The sequence below is a fragment of the Rhinoraja longicauda genome, chromosome 6 (genome assembly GCF_053455715.1).
Source record: "Rhinoraja longicauda isolate Sanriku21f chromosome 6, sRhiLon1.1, whole genome shotgun sequence".
Classification (NCBI taxonomy): domain Eukaryota; kingdom Metazoa; phylum Chordata; class Chondrichthyes; order Rajiformes; family Arhynchobatidae; genus Rhinoraja; species Rhinoraja longicauda.
In genome coordinates this window covers 13,584,525-13,602,050 of record NC_135958.1, presented here as the reverse complement: position 1 = coordinate 13,602,050, position 17,526 = coordinate 13,584,525, and the positions used below count along the sequence as shown (strand labels likewise).

General features: G+C 40.3%; 1 protein-coding gene across 1 annotated transcript in view; it reads left to right on the top strand.

Moving 5' to 3' along the window:
* Nucleotides 1-17,526, top strand: part of znrf1 (zinc and ring finger 1) — a 156,950-nt gene that overhangs the window by 123,689 nt on the left and 15,735 nt on the right. The window contains exon 4 of the mRNA XM_078400488.1: nt 15,690-15,787. Within this exon, the coding sequence (XP_078256614.1) occupies nt 15,690-15,747 (58 nt within the window). The 3' untranslated portion in view covers nt 15,748-15,787. The remainder of the gene's footprint in view (nt 1-15,689; nt 15,788-17,526) is intronic.

The following is a 17,526-nucleotide window of genomic DNA, read 5'->3' as shown; positions in this document are numbered from 1 at the left end:
CATTGCTTCGATGTGGCTAGTCCAGGACTATATCAATTGGCATAATCTTGCATTTTTATGATACAAAAATGCCCCAATACCTAACAATGTTGTATTAAGGCAAGCATTGGTAGAAAACCAAAGGTAAAAGCATCTGGAAGTTCAGTTGTGTATTACATGTTTTTTAGTGCACTATGCAATGGAATTGTAGTGTTCGGCTGATTATGTGCCACAATTAATATAGAGCAACTGTATATAGAACAAAATGAACATTTGATCATTGCCTAATGCACATGCCATGCACCCAAACCGTACAGGGTGCATGGCAACATAATTTGTTTGCAGTGCACAATGGATGCCTCCCTTGATATTTATTTAAATGTATGGAGTGTGGGTCACACGCAAGAACAAAGCTGCGACCTATGCTATTTAAAATAGTCATTTCTATTGTGGTTTCTTGGGGAGTCAGCTGCAGCACAGTTCAAAAGAATCAACCATGCCACACATCAAAACTGAAAAGATTCCTGAATATTCTAAACATTTCACAGGTGAGGTCTAATGTCTGTTAAAAACAGAGTAGGTTTAGCTGGACAACTGGGTCCATGATCCCAGACATCTCCAATTCATTGTGACCTGTGCCCGTAGTAAATATGGCATTTGGCAGCAGGTAGACACAAACTGCTGGAGTAACTCAGTGGGTCAGGTAGCATCTCTGTCGAAGATGGATAGGTGATGATTCGGTCGGGACCACGTCACCTATCCATTTTCTCCAGAGATGCTGCCTGATCAGCTGAATTACTCCAGCATTTTGTTTCTATCTTTTGATATTAACCAGCATCTACAGTTACTTTTTTTACAACTTGGCTGCAGGAGGGTTGATGCCTGCCATGTCTCCTATTACCAAACTAAAGGAAAGTGTGTGTTTGTGTGAGTAAGAGGGAAGGAGCAGCTGAATAGCTGCAAGTGAATATTTGGGCATGATTGCTAGAGTAATGGTTAATTGTGTGAATGCAGTAATACATTTGTTGGTAGATGGGATATGTTTGTGGATCAAATGTGCCAGGGCATTAATAATTTTCCTGTGGGCAATTATTATGGGCAATATGCTAACATTTTGTCCTTTGCCAGGTCCTTAATATCCCAATCAAAGGGGTGTACAGTTAAAATGATGTTCTGCACTCTGCAGGGGGAGGGGTGTCAAGAAAATCACCAGGAATCAAGGTGAAATCTCATTGGGAGGAAATGGCAAAGGACAAAATGTTACCAGCTCTTCTTCACCAGATGCAGCAACACCAGAAAATGGACCATCAGCAATTTCTTTAAACTATTTTGGCATATTTGTTAATTCTTGCTCAAATATTTATAAAACACATATATACAGGTACCTGTGAAAATCATTGAACACTTGTGACGAGAATACCAAACTATTTCAGATAACCAGATGGAATCTGAGTGCTCCAAACCTCTTCACCAAGTAGTAGCATCATTAAACATAAAGGCAAAAACTGTCCGTGAAAGGATGCCATGTTAAATTTAATGATGTGCAAAGTCATTCCCAGCAAATTCCTTGCTATTTTCACATAAATAATGATGTAACGAAATATAATGATTTTTTTTGTAATGATTATATAAGCTATTTACTTTCAGAAGTAATTAGAATAGACTGTGAGAACCATTGAAGTTGGCATTTCCTTCTGTGCAGGTGGTGCATTGATCCCATGCCTGGCGTCTCCACAGCTGACTCTCTGGGTGCTTTTGTAAAAACGGAGTATATTAGAGGCAGAGTGTGCAACAAAATGGAACAAAAGTTGAGTATTTTTAAATAAACATCTTCCCATTGGCAGCGATCACAACTCCTCAAGGTGAATTGCTGCTGGGTTTGGATGTGCCGTTAGTGGAGCAATGCAGTGCAAATCAGAAGGGACTGCTTTGTGTGCCTGCCAAACAAGTTGGAAAAGAAGTGGAGCAAAGAGAAACAGGTGTAGAATTACAGTCTACTTTATGTTTTGAGGATACATCAGCCAGGAAATGCCTCCATGCATTAAAGCAGCTTTGCACATCACTTGGACATTTTGTGAAAGTCTCAAAGAGTAGGAACTGCAGGTGCATATACTATGATGGATCCCTTGAACAGAAGATGGACACAAAATGCTGGAGTAACTCAGCGAGACAGGCAGCATCTCTGGAAAGAAGGAATAGGTGACATTTTGGGTTGAGACCCTTCGTCAGACTGTGTCAGGGAAGAGGGAGATACAGAAATAAGGAAGTGTAATGTGAGAAAAAGAGACAAGGGGAATGGAAATCGAGGAAAATGTAGAATAGATCATTGTTAGCTAGGAGAAGGTAACAACAAAGCAAACAGAGATAAAATGTAGATGAGGACAATCAATCTAGTCGGAGAACTGGGAAGGGGGAAGGGATGAAGAGAGAGGGAAGGTAAGGATTACTTGAAGTTAGAGAAGTCAATATTCATACTGCTGGGGGGTGTAAGCTTCCCAAGCTGAAATATGAGGTGTTGTTCCTCCAATTTGCACTGAGCCTTACTCTGACAACGGTGGAGGCCCAGGACAGAAAGGTCAATGTGAGAATGGGAGGGGGAAATAAAGTGTTTAGCAACCGGGAGATCAGGTAGATTTAGGCAGAGGTTTTCAGTAAAAAGGATCGCCAAGCCTGAGCTGGCTGTGACGATCACATCTACTAAAGTGCATGCTCACGCTGCACAGTGAGGCTTGCATACAGCGTTTTTGAGTTTCACTGTGGGAAGTTGTCTGGAGCTGGCACAGGGTTTCAGGGCACCTGTTGATATGTTGCAAGTTCTTACAGCTTTCATTATGTGGTCCTTCAAGTACGATCTTTCAATTCTTTTATCAGAGCCCTTGGGAAGGAAAAAATAATACTTTTTCAATCGCACTCTGTCATTTATTAATATACATTGTCACAAAGTTGAAGTTGGATCTAGATCAGAACTACACAGATTCTCGAAGTAAATTATTCTGGTACAGTTTTAAGAAATAAATATTTTGCATTTCTTGCAAAGGAGACAATGAGTGCACACCGTTGCAGGTTTAAGTGCGCATCATTTTGAGCCGTGGAGGAAAGATGCTGTATTGCCATCTATATACTAAAACTCTCATTTGTTTGTTCCTGAACTACAGCCAAAATGGTACACGATAGCGCGACAGTTTTAGGTCCCCCTTACTCACCGTCATCCCTTTGGTGCTAATGAAAGAAGTTTCATTGAAATCGGTGTTATATTTTTTGTTATTCACATTTTAAAGTTTAAATCTATCTCCTGGGGAAGGGGGGTGGAGGGAGGGGAGGGGAGGGAGGGGGGAGGATAAGGGGGGTGGAGTGGGGAAGGGGGAGGGGAGGGGTAGGGGGGAGGGAGGGAGGGGAGGGGAAGGGGGGGAGAGGAGAGGGTGCTGAACCAATGAAGGAGAGGTTTGGGCCCAACGGGTCCACTTGGTCTAGTGTCTTTATATAACTGAGGTAATGATGTTTTAATGCACGTGTTGCCTTGGTCCTGGAAGTAGTGGCTTTGAAGCTGTTGCTTGGCGTCTTGCCTCACCATATAAATGGCACATTTTGCAATCGTATTGCCATGATGGGAAATGGTTTATCTGCAAATGGGCTACTGTGTGGATCTGTGCATTGTCCAGATTGGTTTTAAGCTTCTCAATACATCTTGACGCCATATCCACTGATTTTCTGACCCACTACTGCTTAGTGCCTTGCAGATGATGAAGATGCTTCTGTAAGATAGGACAGCAGCCAATTGCCACAAAGTACTCAGGTCTTATGTGCTTATGTAACTAATTGAATTTGGTTTTTGCTTCATGGTCAGCTAGTGGATGTCCTTGGGGGATTTTCAATAATAATGCAATTAATCACTGTGGTAAGGTGGTTAGACACTTGGTGCATTGCATTATGTAGCATGAATGTTGACAGTAGCCGTGCTGTTGATACAGGTTTCATACAGAGACAGCAATGTTGATTGCACCTGTAAAGAATAATAAATGCAGAAGAACATCAACACTCTGCAGTATGTTGCCTCTATCCTTCCAGGTAGTCAAGGTCATAGATTGGGAAGGAGTTATTGAAAAATGGTGACATTGGTATACATTGCAGCTATGATGTGTTGATGGTGGACTTGAAGGAATGGTGGACATGATGCACCATTGAAGCAGATTCCTTTTCTCCTTGATATGTTGAGTATTTTTGGAGCTGGTCAGTAGCGATTGCTTCAGCAGGCACCCACTCAAAAAAGCTTTCCACACTTTGTGGAAAGCTTATGTCTCTGCACAAACCATGCGGTTGTCACACTTACTAGTACTTCAATGAAACTATGCATCAATGACAGATAAATTAGTGAAAATTAGTGTTTCCCTTGTAGTGTGTGGAAAGCTTTTGGGGAGTTATTTATGACTGTAGTAGAACTGCAGAACTATTATTTGACATGTTGAATGCAGGATTCGCTATCTGCATGCGGCATGTTCTTGGTTCTTGGTCCTCCAAAATATTCCAAATGGAATGTTCCTCTGCCGCTTAGCATTCAAGCCATTGTATTGTTTTTGTACCTTTGGGTTGATATCTCATTTGGGAAACAATGCAATTCTGAACTTGCTCTTTTGAACTGATTTGAACTGATCGTACTGCTAATGAGCAACTGCTGGGTTCGCTTTTGATCCACCTCACTTAGTCTGCAGGTCATAAGATCATAAGTGATACGAGCAGAATTAGGCCATTCGGCTCATCAAGTCTACTCCGCCATTCAATCATGGCTGATCCATCTCTCATTCTCCTGCCTTCTACCCATAACCATTGGTTCCATTGGTGAGATGGTTCCTCACAATGCTTTACATGGAGGGTGTCCCCAAGATCAGGACCATGTGTTTGTCACACTTACTAATACCTTCATGAAATGATGTGTTGATGACGGGTCCGACGGTGAAAATTAAATTGAGTAAGTATTTTCTCTTGTATTAGTTCTGTTGCCATCTCATGCAAGCTCTTTCTGGTATACAAGTTCATCAAATCTCAGACAGTAGTGATGGTGCTATTATAATTTAGGATAGAGCAGGGGTTGAAGTCGTTCCCTCTCGTATCTTTTGTGCTTTTACAGCACTGAGCTTCACAGTGTACAATATGAAGGGATATAAATTAAGCTGCAGCAAGAGCTCGTAGTTGAAAGGCAGCAGGTATATTCCATGCCTGTGTTCAGCTTGATGCCATCGGCTACCATGTGCCCAGAATCTATCAATACAGTGAATTTCTTTCTTCCTATGATGATTAAGCAAATGATGGAAAAGGTGGAATAAAACATAGTAAGTGAATTGAGAATAATTGAAACCATAATTTTAAACTGAAGATGAAGACATGAGAAGAATTACAACATACCAAGATAACATACCAACAGCTATTAAATTGAAAGTCAATAGCTGCACTATTTTGTTTAAAAAACTGATATGTTCCATACAATCTGCATACATAGTAGCTTAGTGAAATCCTAACATTTTTATAAAATCAGAATTGGAAGAAAATATTAAGAGGAGAACATAATCTTTCATTTGTAATTAACAATCCCCAGGTATCTCTGCCAGTGCATCTCGGAATAAACAATTTATTTCCCAAGAATGTTGCAGTTTTCAATTGCCGTAGCAGTGGCCAAAATACCATGGATCAGAGATGCAGATGCCTGAAAATGTGTGATATGCTGCCACCTGCTGTTATTCTCAGAATAGAGTTCCATGGGAAATCAGTTGATGATCAGCTACAAAGAAAAATGATTGTAACTATGTTGTGCCTTATATACACATTAAGCACATTGGGACATGTTGTGAAGCTTAATGCAGCACTCAGGTTATTTACAGGAATAGCCCAAAGTCAATAGTGCAGAGGCTGGAAACCTGAAATGTAAACAGAAAATGCTGGAGATACTTAGCAGGTCAGGCAGCATCCTTGGAGAGAGAAGCACATGATCTTCCTCAGAACTGCTCCTTGGGAATTTGAAATATTGACCCTGTATCTCTTTTCACAAATGCTGCGTGATCTGCTCTGCATTTCCATTATTCTTTGTTTTATTATCCATGCCTGTGTTATTCATAGTCACAGAGTGATACAGTGTGGAAACAGGCCCTTCGGCCCAACTTGCCCACACTGGCCAACATGTCCCAGCTGCACTAGTCCCACTTGCCCACTTGCTACACTAGTCCCACCTGCCTGCGCTTGGTCCATATCCCTCCAAACCTGCCCTATCCATGTACCTGTCTAACTGTTTCTGAAATGTTGGGAAAGTCCCTGCCTCAACTACCTCCTCTGGCAGCTTGTTCCATACACCTACCACCCTTCGTGTGAAAAAGTTACCCCTCCGATTCCTATTAAACCTTTTCACCTTAAACCTATGTCCTCTAGTCCTCGATTCACCTACTCTGGGCAAGAGACTCTGTGCATTAAATAGGCTCTGTGCATTCAGAGCCAATTAAAAATTTGTGCCCTCTTATGTTTGAATGTTCCCCTAAACCACTGGTGCCCCAGCTTAACATTGCATGCAAAGGGCAGCTCAGTCACTGCTGTACTCTGCCTGTCAGTACCGCGCTGGCGTATCCCACCAGACGTGCTCAGATCCTAGGATAGAGCTTGAATCAATAATTCCTGACATGTTGGTGAATAGCGCCAACTGACCCATGCTGCCACTCTATCTATGACGGGTCTGTGTTTGAAAGCTACTTTTCTTGCTCGTGGCTACAGTGGGAATATTGTATCTATTGATATAGCTGCAAGGGGAAATCTGAGTTATCATGTAGGAGCCAGTTGATGCTTTCCAGGCAACTAAATGAAATATAACATTTTAAAAGACCTTTCTGACTTCTGATTTCAAGTGTTGTTTTAAAATAGGATGTGTACATTGTCTCCATGTAAACCTTTTGCATAATGTCCTACTTTCAAATTGTTAATTCCATTGCCAAACTATTGAACCAGCTGATGCACCTTTACTCTGCTTTCCACATCTCTGTAAGAATAGTATTGTTTGCAGCAGGTATACTTAACTATTATAAATTTTGTAATTAGAATATGAATTCAGCTATATTTTTTATTTTGATCTATTTATTTCTTTTATCTCCTTGTTTACTTAGTTTACAATTTCACAGGTTTCAAAGGCCTTTCATTGTCACATGTACCAATTAAGGTACAGTGATATGCGAATTACCATACAGCCATATTTTTAAAAATGCAACAAGACGCACAACTACATAAAGATTAACATAAACATCCACAACAGCGGATTCCCCACATTCCTCATTGTGATGGAAGGCAATAAAGTCCAATCTACTTCCTCTTTATTCTTCCACGGTCGGAGCAGTCGAACCATCCGTCGGGGCGATCGAAGCCCCCGCGTCTGGGTAGTCAAAGCTCCCGCGATCGGGGTGGTCGAAGCTCCAGCGGCTAGGAGTTCCCGAAGTCTGTCTCTGGATTATGCCTTAACGTGGGTTATCTCCGGGTGCTCCAATTTCCTCCCACACTGGGAAGATGTACAGGTTTGTAGGTTAATTGGCTTTGGTAAAATTGTAAATTGTCCCTAATGTGTAGGATAGTGTAAGTGCACGGGGTGAAGGCAGGTCGGCACGGACTCGGTGGGCCTGTTTCTATGCTGTATCTCTAAAGTATGAAGCTCACCTTTTTTCAGGTAACATAGAATTTATGAGACTACATATTGTTTTAGCCGATACATATTGTTCTAGCTTACAAGAGAGAGCTAGATAGAGCTCTTAATGATAACGGAGTCAGGGGGATAGGGAGAAGGCAGGAACGGGGTACTGATTGTGAATGATCAGCCATGATCACATTGAATGATGGTGCTGGCTCGAAGGGCCGAATGGCCTACTCCTGCACCTATTGTCTATTGTCTGAGAACAGATTGGCTGCATCACTTTAATCGTGCTTAGGATAAGGGGAAGGAAAAATGAAATGAAGAGCAGATTAAAAACTAAAATATCCAAGTTATCAGTGCATTTAATGTGGGAATTCCACTAGTTTGTTGCAGAAGTTGCCTTGCAAATGGAGAAATCCAATGGAATTTCAAGCCAGTATAACCGCAGTACAGGAAAATATTCTGTAGGCAGATATCAGTTTGTTACTATGGTGATGGGATTACAAAATGTAAAATTCTAATCTTACAATTTACTTTACTATTGTATAAAATTGTTAGGATTCTCAGACGATTGAGAAGAATGCAAAGTTTAAAATAGGGAGATAGTTATGGGGTCAGAATGTTAATTAGGCAGAAATTTGTTGGATATGTGATAAATACTAAGGAATGTATTAAGTTCTTGATTTAACTCTTTACTCAATTTTCTATTTTTTGTTATTGGCTATACCCTCAATGTGACACAAATCTTGGTAGAGCAGTTTAATAGATAATTCTCTAATTATTACATTTTGTCAATGCCATTAGTAAAAGATCACATTAATTTAGTTGGTATGTTTTATGCTGGCCTATAAAAAGCAATAAGTGACATGCAAGCTATCTGTTAATGAGCCATATTTACTATTCTCATTATTAGGAAGATATTATTTTTAATAAAGCACATGCCTAAGATATATGAAAGAAATCGGTATTGCATTACATGAGCCAATATGAAAAAATAATCGAGATGTATTGCAGGATTTGAGTATTAAAACATATTAGGAACAAAGCCGTGTAAATTTTAAAAAACCCAAATATGTCCATCATAGAGGGGAACAAATCATTATCATTTTAGCAGATGAACAAGAGTAGAGTTCAGATTTGCGCAGGATAAAATCCCTATTTCCGTATGACCAAATCTAAGATTTGAAAGGCAAGGGAAAAATTTCTTGAGTTATGAAAGTTGAAATGTTTCAATAGCATTGAAGATAATCAGGTGCAAATCATTCAGTGTCTGAAGAAGTCGTTGAATGTTAAAATATATATATTTTTTAAAATTGTCCTATTGAGTCATTTGAAAGACATAGTCCTTCTTCGTAAGATCCTGATTAAGCTACACTTCATTTTTCTACTATTTCGATATAGTTCCTGAAGTGTGGTTCCCAAAGCAGTTGAGTATTTTCCATTAATAACTGGTACAAATGTTGATGTGTGTATGAAGGCCAGAGATAAATATTCCTGTTAATAAGCTTTGAGAATGAAAACAATATTTAACAGCTATTTACACTTTACACAATTGTGAGATTTTAAACTGGAGCGAATTGCAGCTAAGGTAAAAATAACAAGTTGAGAGATTTCCAAAACCAACTCTATACATGGTTATACCCACTTTTTAAAATGGTGCTTCACTTGATAGTTGGAATCATCTATACATGACCCAACTCATGAGGGAATTGGGACTGTGAGTGAGCACTGTAAAGTGAAAGAAATTGTGAGGTTTGGTAGGTCAGGGGGCAAGCTGGAGATTAAAGGAGCCATTGAGAGGATGGTTTTAGTCCACTAGAGTTAGCCCAAGTATTTAGATAAGTTCCAACATAAAACCATGGTGTTAAAGAATAGAGCAACTTGCTGACAGCAAAGATGTGTGTGAGTTACCTTTGCTAAGACCCTGTGCCATCAATGCCCCTGACACCTAAATCCCCCACCCTCACTAAGAGCTAAGAACAGGTGTTAACTTATCAGAGACAGAGGCAGTCAATATGTCTGTGAAATAGAGCACTTTGAAGATCTCCCCAACGATGACTCTTTCCTAGACTTGACCTCGCTTGCTTCCATGGCACTGGGCCAGCCTTGACTTCTGACTGACCAAGAAATCAACTGAGCCAGACTGAACTCACATACCAAGGCTTCAGGAGAAGATGGTATCCTCACTGTCGACCTTGAGTTATGAGTGCCCATTCTCACGAGGAGGATATATTAAGGGGCCTAAAAGGCGCTATAAATATGATGTCTTGAAGAAAGGAATCGCAGTGTGGAAGAAGGGTCTCGACCCAAAACGTCACCCATTCCTTCTCTCCAGAGATGCTGCCTGTCCCAATCAGTTATTCCAGCTTTTTGTGTCTATCTTTGCAGTGTGGTTTCTGTCCATCATCACTGTGTAATAACTCTTAAGAAAAAACAGCAAGCTGCACCAGTCCTTTTTCAATTTCACAAAGCTTTAACTCCAGCAACTGGTAGGGACTTTGGAACACAGTCCTCCAATTTTGCTGCCCACAGAAAGAAGTTTCCATTTATTGATTTACTTCATGCAATTTATGATACTGACAAATGCGTCTACAACAGAGCCAGGGGAGCCTTGTATCAAGCAAGACTGCACCATGGCCCCAACACTTATCTCAATCTTCTTCAGCACAATGTTACACCTCGCTTACAACAAGCTTCCCACAGGACTAGAATTAATCTGTAGGACTAAAATGAAACCATTCAATCTCTGAGAACTGCAATCTAGAATCAAGGTCATGGGAAACACACTGGTTCCACGGTCACTGAAAAACAAAATCAATCACTAGGTCAGACAGCATCTTTGGAAAGAGAAACAGAGTACAACTTCAGGTCAAAGATATTTTTTTCCATAATCAACTGTTTACACCCAAACCTCTGTAATGGAGTTGTACTACGTAGACCACAAAAGGTTTGCACACTCATGGAGTCCATGCTCTAGGCCATCTCTAATTCATTTACTGAAGCATATGAGATGGGGGGATTTACATTCAACATGTCCAAGACAAAGATCTTCCACCAACTCACTGCCACCGTCCCACACTGAACCAACAATAAAGGTTCACAGTCAGATCCTGGAAAATATGGACCATAAGTCAGAGGCCACCTCTCAGCAAAGACAGACATTGATGCTGAAATTCATCGTGATGAGGAACCTTTGAGGTTGATTGAGGAAAAAGATGTTTGAAGATAAAGACCTCAGAACTGGCACAAAACTCATGGTCTACTGGGTAATCCATTCCCATTTCAGTGCTTCTGAGGCCTGCATACAAGAATCTCACAGCACTAGAAAGGTGTGACCACGTTTGCATAAAATCTACAAATTCACTGAAAAGGCCAGTGAGCTAACGTTGGTGAACTCTCCCAGCATTAAACACATGTTACACTCAGGTGGCAGGACACTAACCTCTTGGAGCAGATGCTATTAACTGTTTTGTCACGGGGAGAGGCTATCAGACTGAGAAAAAGATTCAAGAATGTACTCTAAACCTCCTTGGAATACTCACCAACTCCTTGGAAACTCTGGCCCATGATAAGTCTCAAAATGGTGGAGGAGCATTCTTGATGAATATTGAGAACCTTAAATGTTTGGATCAGGCGCACCGATGCCCTGCATAAGCTTTGCACCATTTCATCATCTCTGGAACAGTTTGCAGTTCCTTCAATGGTCCTATTTATCACCTCAGAACCCACAGAACCGAAATGGAAGCAAGAGAGGAAGATTTGTCTCGCACATCCCCTGGATTGGTGCTGTTTTTTTTTAAACAATGTTGTGTAGGAAGAGTCTAACTACACTTTCCTAGATCATCTTGCCCAAGTTCCCCTGCAGTGATCTAATAGCAGGATTGCATGGGCATGACTCTGACACAGAGATCATTGCGAGGCCTAGTATGACATGGCTGTCTGAATGCCACATGTGGCATGATATGACCTGGAAACTCTTGTCAACACAATTTACTCTGCGTTAACTTAATTTTCATTCGCATAGTTCAAAAAACAATTTTTGTGATCTAATTTTTTGCCTAACGATGATTAAAATGGTGGCTAGCAATCTCTTTATTCTCCATTGAAGCTGAAAGTGGGCAGGATCAGCCTTGACTCATCTTCACTACAGGTTTACCTGTAAAGCACATACCCAACCATTTTTGGGAGTTAATTTTTCAGCTCTTTGTTACAGATCAGTTGCAATACAGAACTTTATTCAATTGTTGTACTAAAGTGATTGAAGTGTTTTTCAGGATATCTGTCAGTTTTTAAGTATTGTGTACATAATTCAATAAGCAGCTGCAATTCATGGTATAGCCTGTGTGCTTCATTATATATCATACCGCTGTGTTCAAAGCAACCCTGCATAATAATGCTCAAACCTAATAAACTTACATTGATGCAGTTTACACATGTACCACCACTCTGCAGGTGTCCCAGCTCAGATGTCAAAAGAGGCTTGCACTTCCTAACCAAGGGTTTTGGAGAAAATTAGTATGTTTACATCTCAATTTTTTTTTTTTAAATGGTGTTGTTACCTTGTTGAAAAACAAAACAAAGCAGGAAACACTCAGCAGGTCAGGCATCATCTGTGAAGAGAGAAAGCAGAGTCACCATTTCAAGTCAATTACTTCACCAGTTCTGTTGAAAGGTCATTGATATGAAACGCTGACTGTGCTTTTTTTCCCTAAGGATGCTGCCTGACCTGCTGAATGATTATGGCCTTTGTTATTTTTCTTTCAAATTTCGTGTATCTGCAGTTTTTTGCTTCAGTTGTCACCTCATTTTCTTTTTTCAAATGGATGCACCATGCAGAATGCAGTCTGCAGTATCCTATAAGAGTCAAGAGTGTTTTATTGTTATATAAGAAGATAACTGCAGATGCTGGTACAAATCAAAGGTTTTTATTCACAAAATGCTGGAGTAACTCAGCAGGTCAGGCAGCATCTCGGGAGAGAAGGAATGGGTGACGTTTCAGGTCGAGACCCTTCTTCAGACTTATTGTTATACATACATATATATATACATATATGTGAGGATGTGGGGAAAATGGGGAAGAGCTGCAGATGGTGGAATTTGATTTAAACAAAAAGGTGTGGAGTCAAATGTAAAACCGGGGGGAGGGATGGTGGACAGATGGGAATAGCAAGGGAAGGGGGCTGAGAAGCGGATTGAGAGATCCGGGCAGAATAGGGGTGGGTGATGAGCAGAAGAAGGGGTGGAGGAGAGGAAAAGAACCAGGTGAAGGGGTGCAGGAGAGTGGAAAGAAAGGTAAATATGAGAGGATCTGGGAAGATCAAAAGGAGAGGTGGTGTGGGGGTTTTAAATGAAATTAGAGAATTCAGGGGGGGAAGGCGAATACGTTTACTAAAGAAAAAGGACATTGCAGAAAGAGGACATCTTGGATGTCCTGGAGTGGAAAGCCTCATCTTGAGATGCAGATGTGGTGGAGGCAGCGAAAATGCAAGAAAGGGATGGCTCCTGATATGGAGACAAGCATCACAAAGGGGAGCGAAGGAGACAACATAGGTCATGGTATGAGGAGTTGAGCTCAATGGGGCAAGAGCAGACAGAAATAATCGGGTAGTTCCGTTTGTGGATCTTGAGTAGGAAATAGTAATGAGCAGTGTCAGGTAGGGAATGATCAGGTTGAAGGGGAGATTGCCAAAGTGATGAGAGCTGTGTTGGTTTAGGAGACCATTGATGGGGTCATGGTCCCCACCATGACAGGGGATGTCAGAGAGCTGTCACCTAGCCTGAGCAAGGTAGAGGTCAGTCCACCAGTCTGACGGATCCTAAGGGAAGTGCAGTGGTAAACTAGATATATTTTTGAGGGAGTTAAGAGAGAACTAGTGACAGGGTAGTAAGAAGGTCAAGTATTGCTGATTGGGATTTGGGTGGGCGGAGTACTCAAGCCAAAGACATTTGAGATGGTGTTGGTGAGGGATGGGAATGAGAATAGAAGAAAGCCCAATGACATTGGAGATGGGTTTAGTTGTGGAGAAAAGAGAAATAATTAAAAAGAAAGGAGAAAAATTAGAATTAAATATCATGGCAGACAAATGGATAGCTGCAATGGAGGGCTGGTTACATAGAAACTAGACCTGGTTTAGTTACCAGTGCTAAGCGCTCTCAAATCACAGCTAACTTTGATTCTTGCAAAGCAACTAATTTCATAAGTTTCTTCATAAGTTTAAATAAGGAACTTATTACTGCTGATCTTCCAAGTGTGAGTTACAGAAACAACTAGGATTATTCTCATTTAAAAAAAAGGATGGCCACAACGCATAGATCAACTTGCACTTTACCTTGTCCAAAACTGTTATAACTGTTCGTTTCGTTGGGTTGCTGCTGTCTAAATTACCTAAATTAGTGCATCGTATGGGAGGCGCATTCCCAATCTCGTTGTACCCCTGGGTACAATGACAATAAAGATATATTGTATTGTATTGTATTGTATTGTATGTGAGGCATCTAAAATCCGATAATCAAAATTTGACAGCCATCTCAGCAAGTGCTTTTGAAAAAAAATTAAATTGTCAATTAGAAATTTAAAAGAAAGTCTTGAAAAAACATTATTTTTTAAACTAATAACCCCATTTAATCTTTTGTTTATCAATTGTCACACCGTACCTGAGGTTCATGCATCTATGTCCTATTTAAATTAATCCTGAAGAAGCCAAGGTAATAAAGGAGAATGGTTTTCTGAAGGAAAGATCAAGAAATGTTGGCTGGTGCGTGTGAGCGTTATGTTTGATGCAATAAATGGGATCTTCAATCTGACTTAATCAAATTGATTTTTCCAACTCATCCCTGGCCCCCTCTACTCAAAAAGACCTTATTTCATTGCCAGAAGAAGAGATCTTTCACTGCAATCTCCTAAATTTCCAGCAATTTGAAAGGATTTATTGAGCCTGATTTGCAGAAAAATGACAGTGAAAGCACGACCATGCACAACACAACAACTTACAGCTTTCATTTAAGCTTTTATGAAAGGAGAAATCTGGAAGCCACCATCAGCAATTTACCATGGGTCAGCAGGCAGTGTTGGGACAATGGATGCCTCATGGAGTTGAACGTAGGAAAGAGAACTTAGGCTAACTACCAAACACATATGTGTCGGTTCTAACAAGAATGAAATGTGGTTTCTAGTTTTCCCATTACCACCTCCACTAAAAGCAACTTCAATCTGCTGAGCTTCCAAGTGTGAGTTTACAGTAACGAGATTTGGGTGTACTGCAATGTTCTGTGCAGGGTCGTGCTTTCACTGTCATTTTTCTGCAAATCAGGCTCAATAAATCCTTTCAAAGTGCTGGAAACATAGGAGATTGCAGTGAAAGATCTATGCTTCTGCCAATGAAAGATGGTCTTTTTGAGTAGAGGAGGCCAGGGATGAGTTGGAGTGGAAAAATCACGTGAATAATATTAATCTAGGAGTTGTATGGAATATTCATACCAATTTATCTCTTCATTAGATAAAGTCAGATTGAAGATTCTATTTATTGCATCAATTTGAAGTAAAAATGACTGGATTAGTCTTGTTTCTCATTCCTCAGTATCGTGTGTTTTCAAAACTTAATGAAAACTTTTAAAAAGATGTATTCAGCTGCTTTAAAAATAATCCATTTGATTTATTTCAATCTGATGTTACCCACGGCTCAAAGTGACCATTTTCCCATCTGCAGCGTAGCCCAAATACTGACAATTAATATGGTAATGCCGTTTTAACCTGGTGCTGTTTTGCTTATGTGAAATCCATCTCTGAACCAGTCGTGCATGAACCTGACAGAAGAGGACTTGCAGTTTAATTCCCATTGGGGCATTATGCTGAAGGCCTTTGGGAAAAGTATGTGAAATGATTATCCAGTGTGATAAAATCCACTTTGTGGCACCAAATTGGGTTTTTAAATAATCCATGTAATTGAGTTGGCTGGTGACAATGACTGATTTTTGGTGAATATATTGTGCAAATTTTTAAAGAACTTATAGAGACATTTGTTATACACTGTGCTTGAACTCATTTCTGATTTTCTCCCCACAGCTGTATAGACTCGTGGTTTGAAGTGAATAGATCATGCCCAGAGCACCCTTCTGACTGACCTCTCCTGGCCTGCAACTGCTTACAGCCTTCTGTTAAAGGTAGGTAGTCAGACATTAACTAACATCACAAAGGCATGACTGTTATCATTGGAAGCCAAAATAATATGGGGGGATGGATCTCTGAAGTTATGACTGAGAAAATGGGGCTTGTGAGCATTATAATCTGCTTTTATAATAGATGCTAATGCGGGAAAGTAGAAAGCATATTTCGTCCATTAAATAAACAATGAGTTGACTTGGTTTTCTTCAGTGCTTAGTTTCTCGATAAAGGTAAGCATTGCTACTTGGCACACATTAGAGCAAGTGGATGGGCAGACTGTTCGATTATTCCGGTTGAATGTTACCAGGTTCCCCAAGCATCGAACTCATAAAGGTTGGAAGACGAATGTAGAACCCACAGTAACTGGCTCCCAGAAATATGCATAAAGAGAACTCTCCCCACTCCTGATGTAAGGTCTCATACCAAAACGTCGACCATCCCTCTATCTCCGCAGATACTGCCTGGCCTGCTGAGTTCCTGCAGCATCTCGTTGTTTACTCCAGTTCCCAGCATCTGCAGTCCCCTCTCCTCAACCAGTCTTGATTAATCCCTGCACTTTACATTTTGCCTGAAGCCAGTTACGGGGGACGGATGTTGTGATGCAGCAAGCAACTACTGTGGACTTGCACAATACATTACCAAGAAAAAAATAATTTTCAGTTTATTTGCAACGCCACAGGAGTAATATGCAAGTAAAATATCCGTGGAATGCCTTGCTTTTGACTTGCACAAGTGTATTTATTTATTTGGTCTTCGTGTAAAGGCTTTGTTTTGTATCTTGTCAAATTAGCTTGATGTCAATTAACTCATTCTGGTGAAACTCTAAATTTCCATTCTTGGTTACTATGGGGCAGATTTGATGATAATGAGTTATAACATATGCTCAAATACATTTGTAACTTTGCTAATCTGGCTGTAGGCTTTGTCTGTTGTTGGTCGGTGAGAGAAGGCAGTCCATGAAAGTGTTGTTCACTTAGAGAGTAGACTACCTTTGGCCAGGACCAAATAGCAGTCAGTCAGTCAGTGTAAAGTGGATGTATTTATGACACAGACACTTGCGTTTAGAGGCAGGGAGCAAACCCTTGGTCCAACAAAATCTTGGATCTCTTTTGTTACACAGTTGCCTGCTGTTGAACTTGCTGTGGGAGACAATTATGAAAGGACAATAAAATGTCACAGTGGTTAAGAAAACACAGCTGCTTTATTCAGCAGATACAATCTATTCATTATGGGAAAATATTAATCTAAGTAAAGATTGCAATAAATTTGAATTAAAGTTTATTGCATGAAAACTTAATTGTATTCTCCTAATCATATATTGTACAAGTCGACCAGGTGGAATGAAGTACAACCACAAATTTTACTTGGAATAGCTAAGGGATAGCATGAGTGCTGTGTCATCATTGGTAGGTCTTGAATGATAACTGCAGAAGCTGCGATTTTTGGTAGCCCAGTTCAAATTTCAATTAAGTGCACTTTTGAAAAGTGCCTCCATTCAATACTTCACCAGATCCAACTATCAGTGTCGCTGTAACAAAAGAAGGAACAAATACACAACTGGTCTTAGTTCTGGGATTCTAGGTTTGCATCAACAATGAAGACAGAAGTATAATTTTTTTATGTCCAGGTTTTCAGAACAGTTGAGGATTAAAAACGAGACAGTTTATTGGGAATCTATCAGCAATCCTCTGGGATTCCAACATGTCAGGCTGCATTCAAACAGACTCCAAAAGGAAGG